At 48.3% G+C, this 24,620-nt stretch overlaps 1 protein-coding gene and 2 long non-coding RNA genes across 8 annotated transcripts; 1 reads left to right on the top strand and 2 right to left on the bottom strand.

Moving 5' to 3' along the window:
• Positions 1 to 211: 211 nt before the first annotated feature.
• Positions 212 to 4,524, bottom strand: LOC125687265 (uncharacterized). The gene is made up of 2 exons (XM_048932246.1): positions 2,772 to 4,524; positions 212 to 902 (listed from the first exon to the last, which is right to left on the bottom strand). Exons 1-2 carry the CDS (start codon positions 3,179 to 3,181, stop codon positions 686 to 688), a joined length of 627 nt encoding a protein of 208 aa, XP_048788203.1. The 5' UTR covers positions 3,182 to 4,524; the 3' UTR covers positions 212 to 685.
• Positions 4,525 to 4,811: 287 nt separating this feature from the next.
• LOC125687267 (uncharacterized) lies at positions 4,812 to 16,037 on the bottom strand. Of its 2 annotated transcripts, XR_007374037.1 has the most exons (6): positions 15,925 to 16,037; positions 15,734 to 15,832; positions 14,389 to 14,533; positions 12,266 to 12,509; positions 9,925 to 10,114; positions 4,812 to 5,213 (listed from the first exon to the last, which is right to left on the bottom strand). It is a non-coding gene; the product is annotated as an uncharacterized LOC125687267 (long non-coding RNA). The 2 variants fall into 2 exon arrangements; XR_007374036.1 differs by having other exon boundaries at positions 4,812 to 10,114.
• A 648-nt stretch (positions 16,038 to 16,685) lies between these two features.
• LOC125687266 (uncharacterized) lies at positions 16,686 to 23,496 on the top strand. 5 transcript variants are annotated; one of them, XR_007374034.1, is made up of 4 exons: positions 16,686 to 16,834; positions 17,530 to 17,622; positions 18,638 to 20,069; positions 20,774 to 23,496. It is a non-coding gene; the product is annotated as an uncharacterized LOC125687266 (long non-coding RNA). The 5 variants fall into 5 exon arrangements; XR_007374033.1 differs by having other exon boundaries at positions 16,689 to 16,834; positions 18,638 to 19,601; positions 19,786 to 23,496; XR_007374035.1 differs by adding an exon at positions 17,680 to 17,876 and having other exon boundaries at positions 16,721 to 16,834; positions 17,530 to 17,594; positions 18,638 to 23,496.
• The last annotated feature ends 1,124 nt before the right edge of the window (positions 23,497 to 24,620 follow it).

Genomic DNA, 24,620 nt, shown 5'->3' on the forward strand with positions numbered 1-24,620 from the left:
GGTACCAGCACCACATTCTTCTACAGCTCTTCCCATGTGCAGCATCACGGGTGGCTGGCTAAGCTCTGTATCTGTTGGTGTAGCATCTCCCCATCCTCCTACAGCTCTTCTCTTGTTCTCGAACACGGCTCCTCTCTTGTACTTTAACATGGCTGGCCGCATAATGTGTGTGTTTCTCGGGGTAGCAGCACCCCGACCTCCTACAGCTCCTTCCATGTGCTGCATCATGGGTGCCTGGCCATGCTCTATATTTCTTTGTGTAGTGTCTCCTGATCCTCCTACAGCTCCTTCTGTGAGCTGCATCATGGAGAACTGGCTAACGAGTGTGGATATCTGGCTAGTGCCTCCCGATCCTCCCAATGCTCCTCCCGTGTGCTGCGTTATGGATAGCTGGCTGAGCATGCTGGTTATCTGATCAATGTCTCCTGATCCTCTCATAGCTCTTCCCTTGTTTTGGATCATGGAGGGCTGGCTAAGATGTGTACTTGTGACTATTGTGTGACTATTGTCTCCCCATCCTCCTACAGCTGATCTCTTGTACTTGGACACAGCTTGTCTTCTGTACTCGAACACGGCTCCTCTCCTGTACTTGAACACGGCTGCCCGCATAATGTACCTGTTTCTCAGGGTAGCAGCACCCCATCCTCCTCCAGCTCCTCCCATATGCTGCATCATGGAGGGCTGGCTAACGATCATGGCAGTCTGGGCACCGGTACCCCATGCTCCTACAGCCCCTCCCACATGCTGGATTATTGTGGGCTGGATGAGGACTGTGCTTATCTGGTTTATGGTACGCCATCTTCCTCCACGTCTTCTCAAGCGCTGGAGCACGGATGCCCGGACAGCGTTTCTGCGTCTCTGGGATGCGGCACGCCATCCTCCTCTGGCTCCTCCAACGGGACCTGATAATGAAGAAGAAAGGATGCAAAGCCATTCGCACAACACTGACCAAGCCAGCAAGAAGTCAGAAGCAAAACCTGTGTGTCCTGGTGGATGACAGGTCAGCCATGAGCCAGCAGGGTGCCCTTGTGGCCAAGAGGGCCAATGGCATCCTGGGGTGCATAAAAAGAGCATGGCCAGCAGGTCGAGGGAGGTGATCCTCCCCCTCTACTCTGCCCTGCTGAGGCCTCATCTGGAGCACTGCATCCAGTTCTGGGCTCCCCAGTACAAAACAGACAGGGATCTCTTGGAAAGAGTCCAGCAGAGGGCCATGAAAATGGTGAGGGGCCTGGAGCATCTCTGCTATGAGGAAAGGCTGAGTGAACTGGGTCTGTTCAGCCTTGAGAAAAGAAGGCTGAGAGGGGACCTGATCCAGGTCTGTCAGTATCTGAGGTGTGGGGGGCAGAATGGCGAGGCCAGACTGTTTTCAGTGGTGAGTGGAGACAGGACAAGGGGAAACGGCCGGAAACTGCAGCATAGGAAGTTCTGCACCAATGTGCGAAGGAAATTCTGTACAGTGAGGTGACGGAGCACTGGAACAGGCTGCCAGGGAGGTGGTGGAGTCTCCTGCTCTGGAGATGTTCAAGACCTGCCTGGATGCCAACCTGTGCGACCTGCTGTAGGGAACCTGCTTTGGCAGGGGGTTGGACTCGATGATCTCTGGAGGTCCCTTCCAACCCCTACAATTCTGTGATCACAGAATCACAGAATCACAGAATGGCCAGGGTTGGAAGGGACCTCAAGGATCATGAATCTCCAACCCCCCTGCCACATGCAGGGCCACCAACCTCCATGTTTAATGCTAAACCAGGCTGCCCACAGCCCCATCTCAACCTGGCCTTGAACACCTCCAAGGACGGGGCATCCACAACCTCTCTGGGCAGCCTGTTCCAGTACCTCACCACTCTCTGTGTAAAGAATTTCGCCCTGATGTCCGACCTAAATCTCCTCTCCCTCAACTTAAAACCATTTCCCCTCGTCCTACACATACCAACCCTTTCAAAGTTGATTCCCCTCCCCTCCGTAGGCTCCCTTTAGGTACTGAAAGGCTGCAATGAGGTCACCTCACAGCCTTCTTTTCTCCAGGCTGAACAAGCCCAGCTCCCTCAGCCTGTCCTCATCGGGAGGTGCTCCAGTCCCCTGACCATCCTAGTGGCCCTCCTCTGGACCCTCTCCAACAGCTCCCTGTCTTTTTTGTACTGCGGGCTCCAGACCTGGACGCAGTGCTGCAGATGGGGCCTCACAAGAGCAGAGTAGACGGGGACAATCACCTCCCTCTCCCTGCTGGCCACCCCTCTTTTGATGGACCCCAGGATACCATTTGCTTTCTGAGCCGCAAGAGCACACTGTTGGCTCATATTAAGTTTTTCATCTATCAGGACCCCCAGGTCCTTCTCCACAAGGCTGCTTTCAAGGACCGCTCCTTCCAGCCTGGGATTCCTCCGGCCCAAGTGCAAAACTTTGCACTTTGCCGTGTTGAACCTCATCAGGTTCACCCTGCCCACCTTTCCAGCCTCTCGAGGTCCCTCTGAAGAGGATTCTTCAGAGGTGATTCTGTGATTCTGTGAAAACGCGCTCCCGGCGAGTCAATCCGGGCACGGCCGAACCACAGCCTCCCGCCGCGGCATCCCAGTGCCCGCAGCGGCTCGCCGGCCGTCCCGCGCGATGGGAGCCGCTCCGCGCAGCCCGGCCCCCGCGAGCCGCTTCCCGACGGCGGCTGCCGGACGCGCGGTCGCAGACGCGGCGTTTCGGGGACGAGCGCCGGCGCGGCGCGGGGCGGCGCGGCTCCGCGCGGCAGCTCCTCCCCCGGCTCCCCGCCGCCCATTCATTACCTGGGTAGGGGCGCCCCCAGCTGCCGCTGAGCCGCACGCTCCGGCACTGGTCGGCGAAGTGGCAGCGACGCCGCAGGACGGGCTGGAAAGCAGGCATGGCTGCGCGCCGACTGACTGCTGTCGCCTGATGGCGCCAACCGACAGCCGATAACCGCCGCGATCGTCACCCCCCCTCCGTGACGTCGCCGATGGAAGCCGCGCTGAGCGCGGTCGTGCGGAGCCGCCTTTGTGAGCGTGGAGGAGACACGGAGAAGCGGCGTGAGGAACCAATGCGACCATTTTCCTGAAAAAATGAGAATGTAAAGGAATGGCAAAGCCGACTGCGTTCCAAATGCCTGCAGGAGCCGAGTGCTGGGCATTTGCATTTCTGCTTCCTTAATTTTCCCGAGAGGAGCTTGCTCCACAAACATCACTCAGCTGATCTCCAAATGTCATCTCCTCAGGAGGCTTTGGGTAACAGAACTGCACCAAAGCACCGTGCTGCTCCTGCCGTGGGTTGTAACTGTCCTTTGCTGGGTTTTTCCTTGTCACCTGGACTGGAAGCACTGAAGATGACTCATTAGTCCTTAATAAAATACAGCCATTACCAAAATTAACATGTAGAACAATGATAATTATCACCCAGCTACTCATCTGGAACTTGTTTTATTTTCTCACTTAAAAGAAATCACAAGCACAGATTCATCAGTTTTACAAGTACCTTAAATATCACAGTGATAATGACCACTGGAAGTTAATTGCAGAGAGTCAATTAGCTTCTCATTCAGTCAGTCACCAGCACTTGCACTTGGCCAGCTGGGCCTTGCCTGGAACTTGCCACTGATTTACTCCTAAGACACAGAAGCATTGTGTAGAATGCTGAGCTTGAGTGGAGTTTATTCCAGCCATCCTCAGAAATCTCTTCTTTGTACCTTTTGTTTGCTTTTTGTTTTTAGGAAAAAAAAAAAAGAAAAAAAAGCCTGAAGAAAAGGGAGAGGCTTTTTTTTTTTTTCTTTCTTTTTTTTCTTGATGTCTTTTCGGAATCCTTCCTGCAGTAAAGACTTGGGAGAAGCTGCAGCTGTGCTGCAGTTCTCTGACCAATGGAAGGAAGATGCCCACATGTTTTATGATTCCACGTGTTTCTGAGCTGCACACCTGCACATTTCTCACGTTAGGATTGAAGCTTTCTGATCGTACAGCAATGAATATAAGCAATTTCTTTCCACCTCTTTTTATCGTTACGTCTTTCATGGGTCAGCACTTGATGGAATTTAATATCTGCATCCTTCTTTAGTCATTTGCTTTAGATTTTCTCACCATCTCAGGCTCTTTCCAATAAATGTAGACAAGAAAATTCCTGTTTAGTGAGAAGCTTTAATAGTCCTGCATTCTGCTTTGACATTTGTGCTTGCATGAGAGCATAGCAGGATTTGCACTGACCCTGAACTTCATTTTCCTTCCCGTTCCTCTGTAAGCACAGCCCAATCTTCTCCAGATCTCTCTCTGTTTATGATCTCTATTCACAAGGCTGAGTCGTCTTCTCTTTCCTGCACTGTACTGTCTTAAGAAACTGATTTGGATCCAGCCTTTGATGAATGTTACTTCCTTGTTTTCACAACCATTGATAATGAATGCTAAGGTTCAATAATTACCACTATGGAAGTGTCATACTGATGCTCATACTTTTCCATTCAAATTCCATATGAAACATTTGGGGCAGATGGGAATGCAGAGGGATGGAGGGAATGGGGGGAATGGGGGGGTAAGAGGGGAATGGAGGGTGTAGGGGGGGTGGGTGGAGAAAGGGGGATTTAAGGGGGGTGGGGGGCATGGGAGGGAATATGGTGAAATGGGGGGGTGTGGGGGATGGGGGGGGATGGGCAGGGGATGGGGGAAATAAGGGGGCAGAGGGTTTGGGGGGATTTAAACGGTATGAGGGGGATTGAGAGGGAAAGGGGGGCATGGGGGGGGACGGAGGGGAATGGGGGGGTAGGGGGGTAGGGGAGATATGGGGGGGTGGGAGGGGGCATAAGGGTGGGGGGGTATGGGGGCATGCAGCATATGGGGGGAGTAGGGGGGATAGGGGGAATAAGGAAAATTCATGCAGCTGCTGTTGTGACCAATATATGGATAAGCAGACCTTAAAATACTTGAGATAAAGTGCTGCCAAAAAGGATCAATAAGAGGGACCCAGAGGAAATAACAAAGGGATCTATGGAGAAAACACTGGGAAGGACAGAATTACAGTGGATGTGTTTAGTAGCTGATATCCTACAAAGTATATTTCTCCTGAAAAACATTAGAGACACAGGCATCACTTTACACAAATGAAGAGGCAATGAATTACAAACTGTAGTTTCTTTGTCCTTTGAGGAGGCTCTTTGTCGATCTGTAGGAGCTGCATTTACATGACATGAGGCCAATTTCCACGTGCTGGAGTTTTCCCTCCTCAGGGGTGGGGGCCTGAGCAGAGAAATGTAAGAATGTAAGAAATCCAATAAATATATAAAATGCTCACCCACCATAACAAGACTTTCCTCTTCCTCTGAGCCAGAAGAAAGAGGGAAAAAAAAGGAAAAATGAAAAACATCACTTTGTCACTTAAAAAAGTCTGTAGAGCCATAACAGGAGAACTGACTGGGTTCCTTCTCAAAGGTTTTCAAGTGGGATTTGTTTCATCTCTTAATTTTGCATTCTGCTCCAGCCGTAAGCAGAAAACACACAACTGCAGAGCACAGTGTGTCAGCAGTGCACTAGCAGAGCTGCAGCTGATCGCCTGCTTAAAGTGCTGCCCAGCCACAACTCCAGCCCTGCACCCAGATGGTCTGCAGGGCTGAGAGGGGCTGTGAGCAGCCACAGCTCTGGGAGGAGGGGCTGTGCCCAGCTCCCACCCTCATCTTTGGCCCTAGCTGTTCTGAGAGCTACAATGTTGGCACTTTAAATGGCGTTTTTAGGTACGTCACAGGCGTCTTGTCTTTGATGTGCTGCTTCTGGTGCTCTTTGCACACACCAGGTGATGGAACGCGTGGTGATGTCCCCAGAACACGAGCTGTGCTCAGCCCTGAGGAGGAACTTGCCTTGCAAGCCTTGCCTCACATAGCCTGGTGCAGTCAACAAAACAAGACCAGGCATCCCACTTAGCAGTGAGAATGCTCAGGAAATTACACGAACAGAGGCACGAAATTCCAGTAAGAGGCCCCAGCTACCAGCTTTGTCTAAGAGTCATGGATCACTACGTCCAGCTTAATAGGGCTGTTCTCATCAAGGGAAAAAAGACCAACCTGGGGCCGAGATGACATGTGGAGCTTTTTAACCCATGGCAGCTTACCAGCAATCTGCTCCTCACTTCCAACTGGAAAAACCTTCAGCATCTTTAGGGGAAATGACTCAAGGTCAAACATTTTCTTTAGAAAATGTGAAACAATTTGTACTTTATTTTTTTAATTACGTGTTTAATTCCTAACCCTGAGTTATGTTAAAGGACATTTGAAAGAAGCTGCATTCTTAAAGGCTTCTAACAAGATAGACTTGGACAGTTAAATATTTCATACTCACTTTGCAAATACATAATTGAGATACAGAAATTGCAAGATGGAGAAGAACTTTATATACTATATGTACTTTTTAATCCCAGCACTTCTGCTCTATGAGGCACCAACCAACCAAACCATTGAAAATGTGAAGATTGCAAGCTCGAAGAGAAGAAACTGAGGAGTTACAACAGAACATGTGACATAAATATTTCACCACTGTGAGAAGATCCGTATGACCAGTGTGCAAACTGACCAGCAGCAGTCAACAGAACTGCTTAAATAAAAGACAAAGTGGAAACAGGTGGAAACTGTCCCTTTTGCGGCTTTGGGGTGCAAACACCATTAGATCACTGAGACCCTGTTCTCTCCAGATGTAACAAGGCACTTTGTTGGAGGAAGGATTGCACAGCATCGCCGTTCACAGGAGAAGGGAGCAAAACTCTGACCAGGAGGTGCCTCCCCACCAGATGTGGCTGAGGGCAGGCAGAGGTGCACAGAGTAGTGAGGATGAAGGAAGAGAAACAAGAGACTGAGGCTGCATCCAGAGAGAGTGGCCAGCAGAGCAAGGGAAGTGGCTGTCTCCCTCCTTTCTTCTCCTAGGAAGATGGGCAGAGGGAGCTGGGCTTGTGCAGCCTGGAGAAGGCCCTGGAAAACCCCATTGTAGCAGTGCAGCACCTTGAGGGGAGCTTATAAAAAGGAGGGGGGCTGACTTCTTACGTGGTCTGCTAGAGATAAGCAAGGCTGAGCAGTTCTGAACCAAAAGAGGGGAAGTCTGGGTTAGGTGTCAGGAAGAAATTCTTTACACAGAGGGTAGTGAAGCCCTGGCACAGTCTGCCCAGAAAAGCTGTGGTGCCCCATCTCTGGAGGCATCAAAGGCCAGGTTGGATGGAGCCCTGGGCAGCCTGGGCTGGTGGCTGGTACCTCTGCCTACGGCAGGGAGTTGGAGCTGGGTGAGCTTTAAGGTCCCCTCCAGCCCAAGCTGCTCTGTGATTCTATGGCTCTGTGAGAAGGACAGTTATGGGAGCCAGGAGCCAGAGCTGATGGCAGATTCCTGCTAATGCTGGCTGATGGTTTTGAACATTCTAGCATGGAAAACTCCCAATTTAAAGTTCAATATCATTTTGAAAGGAAAATACGGGGCAAATAGAATATTGTACAGAATGTTGTGCAGAGTATCAGAAACGTGTTTCTTATTTGATTCCTTGATAGCTTATAGTCTAATTATATCGTTTGCCAGCATTTAGAGCATTTGCAATGAATAAATAAACTGGTTATGAGGCAGCCAATTAACATTAATCCAATAAAATGAAAATCTACCCAGATGCTACCATTGCTCTGCGAAGCTTTTAAGATTCACAAGGCCATGTTTTATCAAACACACGGGACGTGTGAAAGCCAAAATCAGTGAACATTGCAGCTAATATCTTATAAAACACAAAAATAAAACAACTCTGTTGCCAGACCCAAGCTGCCTACTTCTTGTCAAATGAAGGGTGCACAAACAACAAGGTATGTTATCTAACTGTGACCTTTCCACCTTAGAAACAGACCTGTGGGTCCCATCGAGCCTAGTGTGCATGCCATTCAAGTAGCTTGCTCACAGTCTAAAGCCCTTTCTGTCAGGAAATATTCTGTGAAACTCTTAATATTCCTTTTGCTAACTTTATTCTGTTATGCTTTGGAAAACCTCATGGTTCTCCTCTTCCAGTGCATTTATAGACTTAATCTAACCCTCTCACTTATGTAGTTGTCATCAGAGTTCTCCTCAGCCCAAGATTAAAGGACTATATTTTGCTGAACGTGGGCAGCATTTAAAGATGAGCAGGATAAACGAGTGTTTTATAAAACTGATGTTTTATAAAGCATAACATTACTTTCAAAAAGCTTCTCCCACATGCTTTCATATTGCTCTTTGAGCTTCAAGCCAGCAAGTCATACTTTCTCATGTCCATAATTTAAAGTGATTTTCTATTTCACGTGCCACTCCAGGTATTTTGTAGGCAGGCTGGACAGCAAAGTGTTTCAGCACTGAATCTTCTCAGGTCAAAAATCTGTCCTCATCTGTTCCTCTAGCAGTCTGACTCCGGAGGAATAACTACTGCTGAGGATCACCAGTACAACACAGATCAGCTGCTCCTGCCCTCACTTTTTAGCAAGAGCTACATGGGTTTTAATCAAAAGACAGATATTGATGAAAACTAAAGCTTCAGGGCTGTTTGCTCCAACCAGTTGATTTTTATAGAATCCCATAGGGGCCACATGGCATCATCTGGTTGTCTACCAGCTCCCCTGCCTGTCGAGGAGGCCATAAGCCAGGTGTAAGCAATAACACAAATTTGCTTGAACTCCTACTCTTGATCCTTGAACTGCCATTCTTCACCAGGCAGCCTGGCAGAATCTCCCAGCTGCTGGCTGCTGCAGCAAGTAAAACTGCTCAGGACTTGAGCACAAGCCCACTGTCGTGTTTCCTGTCTCACAGTTTCCTGCTCACCCTCAGCATCACTGGGCAAGTGCCCATCCGCTGTAGATGAGGTTGGTCCCCACTGCATCACTGGGAATGGGCAGAGATGTCTGAGATTCTGGGAGCACAAAGGGCTGTGTGGGATGCGGAGGAGTGCGGACGGGGCTGAAGGCAGATGGATGTGCAGTTCTGACTCGACACTGAGCTGATGAGTTTTTCCTAAGGCTTTTGTATTTCTTCTCACTACAGAACGCATCCAACTGTTGAACATCTAAGGAACTGCTCACATCCCTGTGACCAAAGCCCCAAGCAGCCTTTGGGGCATTCTGCACTCCTGCCACACAAGCACACTTGCCATACAGGACGCTCCAGCAGTGCAGATCAATCTTGCCACAGCGCAGAGGTGTTTCTCCCTGTCTACACAAGAGATGAATCTGGAGGCATATCTATCTTGCTACACAAGAGATGTATGTAGAGGTATTTCCCTCCCTGAGTCATTTTTTCATGTCCCTTAAATCGTAGAGGGAACGATGTGCATCTTTAGAGGAGCTCAAAGCTGCAGAAAAGTGTGGGTTAAACTGTAAAACTCAAATTTTATTTTTTATAATTATTTGCTGATGTTCCGGTCTTATGAAGTCATGGTAGGGTCCACGGAGCACCAGCCACCAGGCAGAGCTTTGTGGCACAGCACCCTGAGCTGCTGGACATTCCCTCCCTCAAACCCTTGAGTTTGAATACAGACGTTCTCAATGTTGTTTTAGCAACTGGGTGAAGGATATGAATGTCAAAGCTGCTTTTACCTAAGTCAGCTCAAATTGTTGGCATGAGGATGTGCTCTAAGCAGCTGCACGGCAGATTTTTGCTTCTCTGTGCAAAATTTGCATCCTTACACGAGTCTGTTTACACAGGTGGGGTTTTTTTTTGATGATGATGATGATGATCCTTCACACTGAGTTTACTCCCCGCAAAACAAGAACTGAATACAATTTATTTCATTCCCTACATTACAAAAATCTTTTTCCCTGAGCAGAGGATGTATAAAATCCTGTAGCTTTACGTTCTCAGGAAAATGAGTAGGGTTTCTCTTTTTATTGTTATGAAGTTCTGCCGCATATATATTTTGGTGTTCAAACCAGCTTAATTAAAACCATGAATCCACATCAGCCTTTGCAGCCCCTACCTTGAAGAGACTGTCTATAAGAACCAGAAGACCTTTTTCTGTAGGCATCTCGTAGCATTTCCAGAAGTGGACTGCTTGGTTCCATCTTCAGAATGATGTGGGCTTGGGTTTTTTTCCACTGCTTTTCATCTGATGCAAATACACCGGTTGCCTACTTTCAAACATTCAGTGCAGTTTGTAGACTTAATACCTGGAAATCAGATGCATTTTTTTCTTAGTACTTTGGTTTGCAAACTTACATGCCTCAGTCGTGTGCCCCACCCCCACCCCCAGAATGTGTATATTTGGTCAGCATATGAATTAGCCCACCAAAATTAAACATATTCATCAATAAATGTAGGAATCCAGCCTTGAATGAAGTCCTTGTTCAGCCCACAATGCCATCGGCTCCCCGGCCGCCACCGTCGGGTGGGATTTCCACTGCCAGAATCAGGTGAACAGAAAGGCTCATTTCCCACTGATAACTTGGGAGAGAGGAAGAGTCTTGAGGATAAACTGTACTGGTTATTGTCACTGTCTTTGTGATTGGTAAACGCTTATGGCAATGAAAGTGTAAATGTAAATGGCAGATGGAAATGTAATGGTTAATGGTATACAGAGGTGGAATTGTTAACAGTGCACAGAAGTGTAAATGTTAGTGCTGTATGGAAGTGCAAACATCAGTGCTGCATGGAAGTGGAATTAGGAATGGTACATGGAAGCGGAACGGAGGGTACAGTGGAACTGTGAAAAACAAAGCAACGAAGACAAAAATCAGCACAAAGTTTAAAGAAGAGCAGCGGGTTAAAATATTCAAGTCTGTGATCTGCTCCAGCCAAAGCAGATCAGTGCCGGCAAGAGAACGCATCCCCGCACTTCTCCTCCCCCCGCTGGTAACCAGAACGCAAACGAGGCGTTAATGGCGAGTGGGGACGAAAACAAAAGACTGGAAGCGAGAAGAGCCTTGATCTGCAGAGATGTAGGAAACTCGGTATCCCAGCGTCAGCACGGGAAGCCTGAGGAGGGAGGAGCTGAGAGAAGGGCTCTAGGACCCAGAGATCTCCGCAGGAATTGCTGGGAGGGGGGGCTGGCAGGGCCCAGGAGGGTTCTGCCCTCACTGAACAGAAGAGCAGCTTGTGCCAAAAGCGGTGCTGGGTTTGGTAACAGATGCGAGAGCAGTGAGGGGTGGAGAAAATGAAGCTGAGGAAGGAATGACAGCAAGGTGTGGAATTTGTGGCAAACGCTGAAGCAAAACGTGGTGTTCTTACTGCAGTAAGTGGAACCACTGGCAAAAGTGAGGAGGTTTGCTTTGTTAAACATTTACAATCTCATATAGGAAAACAGGTAGGCATACACAGATTGTTGTACATGCCAAATTAATCCAAACCTTGACTAGGCATGATTTACTAAAACAACAATGCCACGGCCCGAATTTAAAGGTCTGGGCTCTCCTCAGCTGCAGAGGGGCAGCAGTAACCTTCCCACTGACATGTGGCAGCTCTCCCAGTAAAGAAATACTCATGGCTGGACTGTGCATGCCCTTCAAGGCTCAAACAGGCTCAGAAGATCTTGAGAGGATCTTAAGTAAAATTGCACCCAAGTGAACTAGGAGAGCATGAAGGTTTCTGCCTCCAAGGAAACAGACACAACTTACATGCCCAGTACTTAAGCAGTTTCTCACTCCTCTTGTCTGGCTACCTTGTGACAATAAGCCCTGATTAGTGTTTATTTCTTACATTTGCCTTATTTGTTGAGTAATAGCTTCCAGCATGTGCACCCAAGCAGAGAGCAGTTATTGACTGAGGTGGTCAGAAGGGCAGCAGCTCCTGACTGGCCATGTGCAGGGCCATGTATGCTCAGCCATGTATGCCAGCGAGGTGTGGGCACAGCTGGTAGCACAGCTCCGGGGGATAATTTTTGGTCACAGAGCCCTGCAGTGCACGGAACAAAGCCAGCAGCCCGTCCCTACAGAGACCCATGCCAGGTGGGGCTGGGGCTGCAGCAGCCCTGCCTCTTCCCAGTCCTAGCAAACAGCAAGTCAGTCCAACAGCTCTGCTTACAGGAGAAGCCGAATTTATTTCAGGCACGTGGTCCTGGAATCTGGTACATCCCGATGTCTGCAGGTGCAGACAGTACTGGCAAGCATAGACATCAGATGGCTTTAGACACCTGAGCTACTAACAGGAAAGGAACGGTGCCATTGCATGGCTAAACTGAGCCCAACAGGCAGTTGCAAGGTAATTGAGTCCTCAGAGTCCAAAGTGAGTGGAAGTTTGCTACAACACTCCATGCCTGGTTAAGGTAACTTAGTTTCAGCAAGTTTTGCATTAGTAATAATGGAAAAAAAAAAAAAACAACCCACCCAAACAATTATGATAGGTGCTGCAAAAGAAACTCCTCTTCATCTTTTGGATGGAAAGTCAATGACTGTGTGCAATTTCCCCTGTAAAGCTGTGGGGCCTTCTTCCACTCCAATGTCTCTGCTGTCTGACACAACGGGAGAGCTGCTGTGGCCTCGTGTCCGTGCCTGTGCTCCTCCAGGGTGAGCAGCTTTGTGGGAGGAAAAGAAACCCACAGGGACTCGGGCCACAATTAAGAACTGCATCCTGTAAAGGAAAAGCACAGATAAGAGGAGGATCAGCAAGCAGCAGCACAGCCATCACAGCTCTGGGGGAGGTGCTATATTTTTCTAAGGCTTGGTTATCCTAGCTTCTGGAGGATGATGTCAAAACAACCATTTTGTCACAGGAATGTTTATGGCAAAGGACAGACATACTTGTAAGTGAGAGCAGCTTACTGTATTTAAGCAAGCAAAAAAAGTTCCGAAACAGTGAGGACAGGTCAGTCAGAAACCTTCACTGCCATACTTGAATCAAGCTTCGTCTGCATGCAAAATATTGTCATGATAGCTACAGTTTTCTTCTTATGAGGTCTGGGTTTGCTCTCAGCATCCAGCAACAGATAAAAGGCTGGACACAACTGCAGCAGCTGCAACCCAGTGTGCAGGTGGACACAGAGAACTGAATCTGGCCGTGCCTTGCTCTTGGCCTGCTTTCAGCCTGTGCTTGTTTTTGCAGACAAATATTTAGATTTCTACCACAGTAGCTCACAGTGCCAGCTGCCAGGATCTCTGAAGCCTCTCAGTGCAGGGCAGTGCAGGTGAGTGCGAGGAGTCTGCTCTAAGAGCTGTCCCTGTTTGTCCTTTGTGTGCTCACAGGGGCTGCCTTGCCAGAGCAGTATTGCCAAGCTTAGCTGATCCTCTGTGACATCCCCTGACCCTTCTGCTTGTGGGGAAGCAGACAATGTGAACGTCTGAATCACTAAACAACTGGCCAAGGTGATATGCTCCATTCCACAGCCTGGATCATCATATGGCTCAGGTGCTTTGCATGTTCATCTTCCCCTAGCAGAGCTCAGCCTGCTGTGGGCTGTTCCTGTTCAGCCAAGCTAGCCCCTGCATCCTGCTGACATAAAAACTGCCTTCCAGTAGGAACAAAAGCTGCACTTACAGCAACTGTGTTATCCAAAGAAGAGCAACACTCGTATCAAATCAAGCAAATATTCTGGAAAAGCAGCTATCTGTACTCCACCAGTGGCAATAACTGCAGTGACTGTGCAAATTTCATTGGAAGGTCAGGGTATCAAAGCAGATGGAACAAACTTAGCGCTCCTTTGGAATAATAATTGTTTGTGCTCTTCACAATTACTCATCTAACAAGCAGAGGAAACTTTCTTCCTGGTGCAGCTCTGTTTCTTTCTACTGGACCAGGTGCACTTATGGTCTTAGCAGTCACTCAAGGACAGCTGTAGGTTCCAGAGCTGAGCACAAACACCTTGCAGTTATTTCTTCACTCTTAGCACCTAAGCTGAGGCTCATCCTAAAGCCACAACTCTGCTGTGCAGGCAGAGAACTGGGCAACAGCTGCAGGGCCCGTGCAGTCTTTGCCATGCAGCTGGACAGCCCTGCTGATTAACCTACAGAGACTGGGCAGAAGAAACAACCAGGAAAGCAGCTGTCAGAATATCTCACATTAAGAGCAGACTTCTGTTTCTCAGCATCAATGCTAACGAATACCAAGAGCTTTCTTTAAATCTGCTGATTGCCATTTGTCTTCTAAGATGCTTGTAAGTATCAACAGATCGTGCATTGTGTCCTACTGCAAGACAGCTCAAGTGGGAAAGCACACAGAAGCACTGAAGAAAGTGATTTTAGAAAGAAAAGAGTAGGGGGAAAGATTTAAGTTACTCTGTGCAGCTTTTCAGTGTGTGGACCTAACAGCAGCAGCCAAACTTTCAGCTGTATGTTCTCATAGAGCATCCCTGGCTTCCCAGAAAGATACTGGTAGCCACATTTGCCATATTCTTACATCAGACCAGAAGTCTGTTGTCTCCTCAACAGTAAAGCATACGTCAAGTATCTTGGTGGAGATCTGGATTTGATCAAGGTGTCTGATCAAGGTAAAGGTAATGGAGGAAGACGCTCACCTGTTCCATCTCCAAAGAACGGGCTGGATTTGGAGTGGAAGAGAACATCTGAGTGGTCAAGATGAATTCCACAATGGCCGGCTGCATCTGCACCTCCACAAAGGCAGCTCTTCTGCTGATGCAGGCAGACTCACTCTGCTGTGATCTGAAGAAAAAACAGATGAAGTAAAACTGCCAACAGACAGAAGACTGGGAAGGCACCTCTGGCTATGCAAAATGTGCTGATTTTGGAGGGGAGGGTCTACAAAGGCTGCGTGTGTTTATTTTGAGGTTTCTTTTCAACACTGTTTACAAGATGTCAAGCATGAGCCCACTCTGATATTCTTTTCTTATCTGGCCTCACATCCTGCTTTCCTGCATTGCTACACAGTAGTTAACCCTTATCTTGTCTTCTCCTTACATTCCTATACAATGGTTAACCCTTACCTTGTCCTCTCTTAACTTACGCAAGCAGGAGAGCACGCAGAAAGCAGCTTACATCTTTTATGCCCTATAACTCGACACTTATCTCTTTCTGCCCTGGTTCCCCATTGGCTCAGTACTTCAGGTTCACAATCTTCCCAGCGCTCAACTGAACATACGGATACTGGCTAAACATCAATTGTTGCTGGCTAAGCATATATCACTAATTAGTTAACTTCTCACACTTGCTCACTCAACACTCAGTCCTTGTTTCTAGACTTCTGCTCATCCTTGCATAGAGAAAAGGAGAATAGGGAGGAGTATCTTGATCCCTGCCTGTTGCATCCCAACCTACCCACAGAGCAAGGCAAGCCAGCCTTGTGTAGAGGCCCTGGCTTCTTTGATGTTTCTTGAGTCTGTTTTTCTTTTGCTGAGGGTCTCTTATCCAATATAGCCCTACAGTATGCTTTCTAGTCCATAATACTATACCTACACTATTTGGAACAGTTACGAGCTATTGCAGTTTTGCAAGCAAGAATTAATCACACAATTCAGCAACTGCATTTCTAAAGTAGGTTACTAACATATATGGTATTTCTACTTTTTCACATTACCTGTTTCTAAGGACAAGTTACAAAATACAAGTACATTGTGCTCTGCTTCTTCAGATCAATTCTCCCTTTTTAATATCTAATGCAGGAACAACATTCCATTCCTACAGCCTTGAGCAGGGATGCCTCTTGATGTCACACCTGCACAGAGATCCTTTCTACCTTGATGTCAAGACACCTTGCTGGTACGGATCCTCGGTAAGCCACTAATAGTTTGGTTTGAGATCTGTCAGCTTCACTAAGGTTATATCTATCTATCTATCTATCTAGGATCCCTTAGACACAAACTGTCTGGGACTAGGAGTGCATCCAGCCGTGCTGAGGTACCTTACCTCCGTGCTTTGCAGAGTTCACACAGCAATGGGGTTGGCTCTGATCCTCATGACACAGCAGGAGAGCGTCCTGTAGGTGTGTGTGTAACCCTGTCCTTTCTGTGGAAAATCACCCAAAGAGAAAAACCCAGTGAGGCCACGGGCTGCTCGTCTCCAGCATCACAGCCCGGTAGGACATCAGTAATTCTCACCTCATTGACTCAGAGCTTCCCTTTATACTGAAATCGGTCGGGTCTGCCGTACAGATCTCCAAAAGGACTCAAGCATTCCTTACATCTTGATTTTACCCTCATCCTCGTTGCCTGCTACCAGTGTAAGTTCTCCTCCTGCTGAATTTCAGCCACGTGCTTTCATCTGGCGATTTCCACGTGCCCCTTGTGCTCAACAGGCTGTGTGCAATTCCCAGCTGATGCCCACGGTGTGACCGAGCTGCCGCAGCACTCACAGCACCGAGCGCCCTTTGTCCAACGGCATCGCAGCAGGCGCCCGAATCGAGGTACGATGTCATTTCACAGCGCCTGTATACTCGCCCTGTTTGTGCTACAGGGAAAAGCCACCGACCGAGCTGACGCAGCACCACGGCGTTCCCCGAGTTCTGAGAAATACATTTGCCACCGCCCTGCCTCCACTGTATTTCTTTACGCGAATATTGGATCCCTTAATTTCAAAGACTCACGACTTCCCTGCACGTGCGCAATATACGTAAATGAAGCATTTGCCAATTACCGAATTAGAAGAGTTTAGAACATTAGAAGCTCCGTTCAGCCGCGGTGCAAACACGCCGCTTCCGCCCGGCAGCGTTCCCACACCCAACATGGCTCCTCGACAGCTTCACCCGCTCCTCAGCGGCCCTGCAGCGCGCCTCCCCGCCGCTCTGAACTTGCCGTGCCCTTTCTCAAAATGGCGGCCGCGAGCTTCATCCCGCGGCCGCTCTGCCCGGATGACGGCCGGGTCGCGCGGTCACGTGCCGGCCGGCGCGCCACGTTTGCCCGCTCCTCCTCGCCGTGCTGTGCGGTCGGCTCCCGTGGGGTCCGGGCCTCCCGTGGATGGCGCCGCTTACGTACGGGACGGTGCCGGAGGGCCGGGATCGGCGGCAGCGGGGTGAGCGGGGCCGGTGGGCGCGAGCGGGCGGGGAGGGAGAGCCGGGGGAGGGGAGAGCGAGCGTCCTCCGAGCGACGTTCTGTTCCGCAGTTCTTGTCCTCAGCCTGATTTCTTTCTCATTTCTCTGGCCGAATTTCGGCGCCCCGTTACGCGTCCTGCGGGGGGAGGGGGGGGGGGTTTGAGCTGATGGGCAGCCGGCGTCTGGGAGCTGTGCGGGTTCTTGTGGCGGTGATGCTGCAGCAACGCGTCCTCCGCGCTCCCTTCGCTGAGCTGTGCCGCGTGTGCTCTGTGGCTGTGCTGAGGCTGCACGAAAGACATCGCGGTTGGTGCCTGCAGACTCGTGAAGGAAATTTACACTCGCGTTCCGAAGACGGTGCTCCCTTCCCCTTCCCCTTCCCCTTCCCCTTCCCCTTCCCCTTCCCCTTCCCCTTCCCCTTCCCCTTCCCCTTCCCCTTCCCCTTCCCCTTCCCCTTCCCCTTCCCCTTCCCCTTCCCCTTCCCCTTCCCCCCCCCCCCCCCCCGATGTAGAAATGCGTCTATGATCGCTGTGAGCAATGTCTGAGGAAGAACTGAGAAGGATTTCAATTCGTGCTGCTTTTTTTCCCCCGCACTCTCTCCCCCCTGCGCCACCATGTGGCCATTATCTGCTAATTGTACTGTGTGTAACTGTGCTAATTGTGGCTGTGTGTAACTCAGCAGGTGATTGCTGTGAAGGATTCCCCTGTGCTCAGTGTATGCAGTGCCAGCACAAGAGCCTCAAGGTGGGCGATGTGCCTGTTTGGGTGACAGGTAGGAAGTTTGCATCCCTGTATTGTCATAGAGCTTTACTGAGTCTTTTTTCTCTAGCTGTTATTTTTTGTAAAGCATGAAAGCAGTTCTGTGGAAAATGTGAGAAATACCTTAAAGAAAAAGAAGGCTTAATTCAACAGCAAGCAGAAAGATCTAAGAGCGAGCAAAGTTGACTGCTAGGCACCTGCAGAATTAAGCTACTGCCTGCTACAGTTATTGCTGTTAGAGTACTTTGATCTGAAGTGCCTGCCAAGGTTAGTGTGCTTTCCATGTTCTTTGTTGCTGGTTTTATTTTGTCCTTAAGTAGAGATTTGATACCTTTCACTTTGAGAAAATAGCATGAAGTACCTCCGTATTCTTATCCCACTGGAGATTGGTGTCTAAGCCAGCATTTCTTTGTGGATGGGAAAAGGAAAGTACTTTGTCACGCTGGCTCCTGAAAACGTGGCTTGGCAATTACTGTGCAGTTCTTAGTAGTCTTGCACTGTCTGTGCCGTAGTCCTGCAGAGAGGTGGCTCATACAGTGCCATTAAGATGAAGGCAAATGCCTTGATTTTCATTCTTCTGCTTGTCTCTGCATATGTAACAGCATTCAAGAAAATGGCTGTCATGTCGCCTAAACAGCTCAGAGCACCTGGGCAGCTCTTCCCGTTTCCATGTTACTTCAGACTGTCCTGAGGTCACGTTCCTACTTTCCTCTTTTCTGCTCACTCACACTAAAAAACCCCAGCTAACAGCTCTACCTCCTGTAGTCAATTGTTCCCTAGGAAGAGGCCCTTCTGTGCTTTCTCTTGCTGGTCTCTTTACTCTGTCTGCCACAGAACTGATGTTTTAAGATGTGCTGTAGTATAATTCTGTAATCTTCTTCTATGGGTAGAATTTGTTTTGGAAATGTGGTTACTTTACGTTGGAAATAATTTTTGTATGTGAAATTAATTTGCTCAGACTAGAAATCACAGATATTTTTACTAAGATGCAATTATTTTCTTCTGATCTCTGTTCCATTTCATCTCAGCACACGCAGCATAGTTTACTCAGCCAGGCTGGTTGTACTTGTGAGTGGACGGATGCTTAAAGGAGGTGGAAGCTCTGCAGCTCTGACAGATGGCCCAGGAAACCTTACTGTCATCAAAGCTGTGGTAATGTACATCAACAGAAGGGGAATAGACAAAGGAAATGTGCTGTTACAAAGAGCCAGCTTTGGTTTATACTGTATCTGTGAGTATCCTGTACAGTGCTTTTGTAGCTGTGTTACTGAGACCAGAAGTCTTTTTTCCTACCTAAACTCATAAATGAACTTGAATTTGATTACACGCTGGAGGAGGAATTTGTGTTGTTTTTTCTTTTAAACAGCAGTATTAAAAATGCGTAGAGTTTGTATAATAGCAATCATCACTGAGATAGTGGAATAAATAGTTGTGGGTTGATCCAGTGTTGCTTTTTGTTCTACATGTACAGGATGTTTTTCAAATGAAGATTGGTGTCTGATAGATTCCAGCAATGTCTGTTCCTTCTGTTCCTTTCTTTATTCAGACACTTAATCGCTCTCAATCTGTCAGGCTTCCCCTGCCTCATTTCTGATCTTCGCCATGCTGGACTTTATGCCTTCACTGTGTGTGTTTGGGTCTCTTTATTAGCTCTGTTTGTTCTACTAGCTGTATGCAAACATATCGGGAGGTAACGAAAAGATCTTTGAAAATAGCTTGGAGATATTAACCTGAGGCAAGAAGGTGAATTTTACTGCCTTAAATTAGGCTTCAGAGGATGTCCTTAAATCAGAAGCTTGGGCTTTGTTGTAGCTTGATATTTACTGCTTGAACTTTCTTTATCTCTAGGACCAGAGGGAGAGCTTTTCTTCACACCTTGCTGTGTATGAAATCTACACTCGAACTGCACTCGAGACCGGCAGAAATGTAGCTGAGCAGAGCCTCCAGCAGCTCAGCCCTTTCCTTCAAACGATGAAGATGGCTTTAATATTCGTAAGTCAGAAATCTCGTATCAAAACTTAATTCTGGTATGGACACACCTCGCTGTGGAAGATGTGGCAGGTGTGGTCTTTGAGTCACCACAGGTGTGGGACACGTGAAGTAATCTGGACGTGTTTCAATTTCTGTATTTTTCCCTGTTTCTCTGATCATTTCTCTGTGTTGCTGCATCTGGCAGGGATTGCTGTCCTGGCCCAGAGCTCTGTTCCCTCATGGGCTGCACTCGTTTTGCTGTCCCACCATTTGGGTTGCACAGGCCATCCACGTCCAGTGTTCCCATCCTCCTGGGCCTCCACACACATGGCAGTTAGCAAGAAGGAGCAAAGTTGTTCAACCTTGTCCTGAAGTTATCAATCTGTTCATCCAACCTGTGCCTTGGTCACAGTGGCAACGTGCCGTTAGCAATGCCATCACTGCACTCAGGTCACAAGCTCTGACAGCAGGCACTGGGGATAATTACAGGTGAGGCCGTTCTTCACATCCAGGCACACAGATGGTATCTTTTTCCAAATGGACCGTGGTGGTAGGCGGGTAAATCCAGTCGTGCAGGATCTGCAAAATAAAATTATGTACTACGTACATAGTTCTCCAGAGCGGTGGTGATCTGAGGTGGGGCTCCGTTTCTCATAACTGTTTTTAAAACTGGCAATATCAGTAATTGTTCTGTTGTGGGTTGAATAATTAAATCTTGTTCACCGTTGCTGAACAGAATTTGATTTATCCTTGATAATCTGCATCCATTACTCCTCTCGTGACATGAGTTTTCTTCCTCCAAAACCCAAGGGAACCTTTTTCTTTCCCTGTTTTTGCCAGAAGCTCCAATTGGCACGTGCCCCATTTACAGACATGTTTAACTCTGTTTCTGCTTTTTGCATGGGCCCTATGTCTGAGGCCCTTTGAAGAGCCTTTGTTGCTAATTCAAAGGCAACCTGCTGTTTGTTTCCCTCTCCAACTCTTCCTTGTCACTTTGTATATAAACGGGGTTAAAATTTGTCCTAGGTATGGAACGTGCAGTCTCCAAAAACCAAACAGCCCAATACACTGCTGTGCCTCATTCATATTTTAGGGTACTGCAAAGTCTAGAATGTTGTGTCGGGTTTTGGGTAGTATTCCCCAATGCCCAAAATGCCTCTGAGTTCCTAAAAATGTCGCTGTTTGAATTTCAGTAGGATGAATTTCCCAGCCTTTCTGTTTCATCTGATCTACAACCAATTCCAGCATTTATTGCACCCCTTCCTCGGTTTCCCTGAGTCAGGACGTCATCTACGTAATGAACTGTTTGCACGTGAGGAGGCAGTTTGGTGTCATGCAGATGTTCAGCCACAGTTCTGTGGCAGATGGTTGGGCTGTGCAGCCGTCCCTGAGGCCATCTACAGACAGGATCTTGTCACCTCTGCCACGGGAAGGCGTTCCTCCGCAGTCAGGATCGTGAAGAAGCTAGCATTAGCTAAATCAATTGCAGCATGCCCTGCTCTGGAATGGTTCTGAGCTTTTTCTGTTAAAGTAACACTTCCTGCTGCAGCCGCTGTGAGAGGCGGGGTGAGCTTGTTTAATTCCTCCCACAACCCACCGCTTTTTGACAGGCCATGTTGGATTGTTCCGAGCTGTAGTAGTTGACTTCAAAACTCCTGCACCCAATAAATCATTAATTGTCCTTGATATCTCTTCATGCTCCCCCTCCCCCCAGGTCCTGTACTGTTTCACTGTCACTACTTCAGTTGCAGCAGGAATCTGCACAGCAGGCATTGTTACTTTTCCCGCTGAAATTGTTGGAGCACGAATGCAATTCCTTATTCCAAATTGGGGCTGAGCACTGGGGAGATTCAGTGTTAGTCATTTTAGAATGCCCATCCCTGCGATATATTTTGGGGTGGGGACAGTCATCACAGGATGCAGTCATTGTGGGAGGTTTCCTATTCTCATTTCTATTTGTGTTTGTACAGCTTCAGTTTGTTTCCCTCCCAACCCTATAATAATTACCAGATGTCCTTCACGTTTCTTGGGGTTCCCATGTGTTAAGGAGGCCTCTGTTCCAGGGTCATTTAAGGCTCTTACAGTTTGCGAGGACCTGTTTTTCCAAAATATTTGGAGCTCCCTCAGAGCAGGAATTCAGGAATTGGAAAGCCATCCATCTTATTGTGAGGCATCCTGTCTTGTAATAAAGCTGTAAACACTTCTTTTCAAGAAATCCTATTTTCACTGCTTTTCTGCTCTTCCCTCTTGTCCATTCTCCCCTGCTATCTCCTGCTTTCCCCTGCCCCATTGGCTCTGCTCCTCTGTATCCTTTCTTCTCTTCTGCCCTCTCTGTCTTGCCCTCTCATTCATCACACTTCTGTTCTCCTGGCTTACAATTTCCCTTCAACTTTGTGGTGGGCTGCCAGGGGATTCTGTTGTCAGCCTGGAGCAAGGACAGCACAGGGATAGGGAAGGGAAGGAAAGAGGAAGAGGGGCAGGCCATAGGGAAAAGTGTAGGGGTAGGGGCAGGACGAGTGATAGGGACGGGGCAGGAGAGATGGGCAGGAGATGGAAAAGAGAGGGACGGGCAGTGACAGGATAAAGAAAAGGGTGAGAGTAGGTGTGACGGTAGGGTCTGGGTATGGACAGGAACACACACAAGGTGAGGTGGAGGATCAGGGACAAGACAAGAACAGGAATGGGCTAAACGGCATGGGGGCAGAACAGGGCCTGGTCAGGACTACATCAGAAGCAGGAGAGGGACTCAAAAGGGGCAGGACTGGAGACAGGAACTGCTGGGACTGCTGACACTTTGTGGTTTAATGGTGACACATTGCTGGGTTTAATGGTGGCACATTGGCACAGCTCTGCTGGGTTTAATGGTGACACATTGGCACAGCTCTGCTGGGTTTAATGGTAGACATTGGCACAGCTCTGCTGGGTTTAATGGTGACACATGGCACAGTTCTGCTGGGTTTAATGGTAGACATTGGCACAGCTCTGCTGGGTTTAATGGTGACACATTGGCACAGCTCTGCTGGGTTTAATGGTGACACATTGGCACAGCTCTGCTGGGTTTAATGGTGACACATGGCACAGTTCTGCTGGGTTTAATGGTAGACATTGGCACAGCTTGGCTGGGTTTAATGGTGACACATTGGCACAGCTCTGCTGGGTTTAATGGTGACACATTGGCACAGCTCGGCTGGGTTTGATAGTAGGCATTGGCACAGCTCGGCTGGGTTTAATGGTAGACATTGGCACAGTTCTGCTGGGTTTAATGGTGGCACATTGGCACAGCTTGGCTGGGTTTAATGGTGACACATTGGCACAGCTTGGCTGGGTTTAATGGTGACACATTGGCACAGCTCTGCTGGGTTTAATGGTAGACATTGGCACAGCTCTGCTGGGTTTAATGGTGGCACATTGGCACAGCTCTGCTGGGTTTAATGGTGACACATTGGCACAGCTTGGCTGGGTTTAATGGTGACACATTGGCACAGCTCTGCTGGGTTTAATGGTAGACATTGGCACAGCTCAGCTGGGTTTAATGGTGGCACATTGGCACAGTTCTGCTTGGTTTAATGGTGACACATTGGCACAGCTCTGCTGGGTTTAATGGTGGCACATTGGCACAGCTCTGCTGGGTTTGATGGCGGCACATGGCACAGCATGAAATTTACACACAAAATTTACTACTCAGTCTCTGGTGCCCCCTCGTGTGGCCCCTAATTTCTTCCCAGGGGGCACCAGAGACCTGGGAATAAATTTCGTTGCAGTTCTGCATATTGGCCATACGAGGGGGCAGCAGGGACAGCGGAATGAAGTTCCAATGTGTGGAAACACAGAAAAGAAATTGGGGGTAAGGGAGACAACGAAGAAAACGACGAAAACTTCGACAAAGCCAGCAAACCTGCACTCAGTGCTTATGAATATCTGTCAATAAATAAATAATAAATAATCAATAGAAAATCGATGTTGTCGTGCTTTTTATTCTAGTTTGTTTTCAGCCAGCGTCATCAGAGGTGATGAAAAACTCAGTGTCAATCTGACAGATGTGTGCAGCAAAGCCAAGGATTTGCTTTTGGCACCGAATCCCAAACCCCACAGAAGCAGGGAGGCTGCAGTGTGCGTCCTTCCTGCAGCCCATGCAGTCCTCGAGTCAGAGATCGCTGATGTACTGCAGTGCCCCATTTCTGCTTGGAGCGACTCGCAGCAGCGGAGCAGCTCGCAGCGTCTCGGAGATTCTCAATTGCATTACAGGTGTGCAGCAGCACCGACACGAGCATGTGTAGGGAAAGCAATACATATGAGCAAATCCGGGCTCTGTAACATGCTATATATATACATGCCGGTTTCAGCCATGCAACACGCATGCGCCAGCTGCAGCGCGGTAATACGCATGCGCCTTCCTGGACATCGCAATGCGCAAGCGTCAGTTTCCTCACCGCAGTGCTCATGCGCAATTCTCCTCACTGCAGCGCGCAAGCAGCAAGTCCCCACTGGACTCTTTTTGGTGCGAAATTCACATCTGTTTTTGCGTGCTCGTTGTTGGACAGATTGGTTACGCGGGGGCACCGGAGAAAAAACTTAGTTGCAGTTTCGCATATTGGCCACACGAGGGGGCACCAGAGACCACGGAATAAATTTTGTTGCCGTTCCGCATATTGGCCAGATGACGGCAGCAGAAATGGTGGAATAAATTTCGTAAATCAATTATAATAACATAATGGCACTGATGACATTTGTAACATCATCATGCCAGCATCCCAACTGCCTGCTTTAGAGCTTTCTTCTTCATTTTGTCTTACACTTTGAAACTGTATTTGCTCATTTTAAAACTAAAAACACTCATTATAAAACTAGAAAACACCTCCAGGCCAAAAGTTATCCACTTCCATGGTGCTACAACCCTTCAGTGATCATATGCATCTGGAGTTTTTAGCGTAGGTTTTTAAAAACAAAACAAGAGAATTTTACACCCAGAACAAAGGTATGCAATGATGAAAGGCACTCAAGCTCTGCCTGTAGGGTAAAAAGTAGTATAAAAACAGCTAA

The sequence above is a fragment of the Lagopus muta genome, chromosome Z, assembly GCF_023343835.1.
Source record: "Lagopus muta isolate bLagMut1 chromosome Z, bLagMut1 primary, whole genome shotgun sequence".
Lineage (NCBI taxonomy): Eukaryota > Metazoa > Chordata > Aves > Galliformes > Phasianidae > Lagopus > Lagopus muta.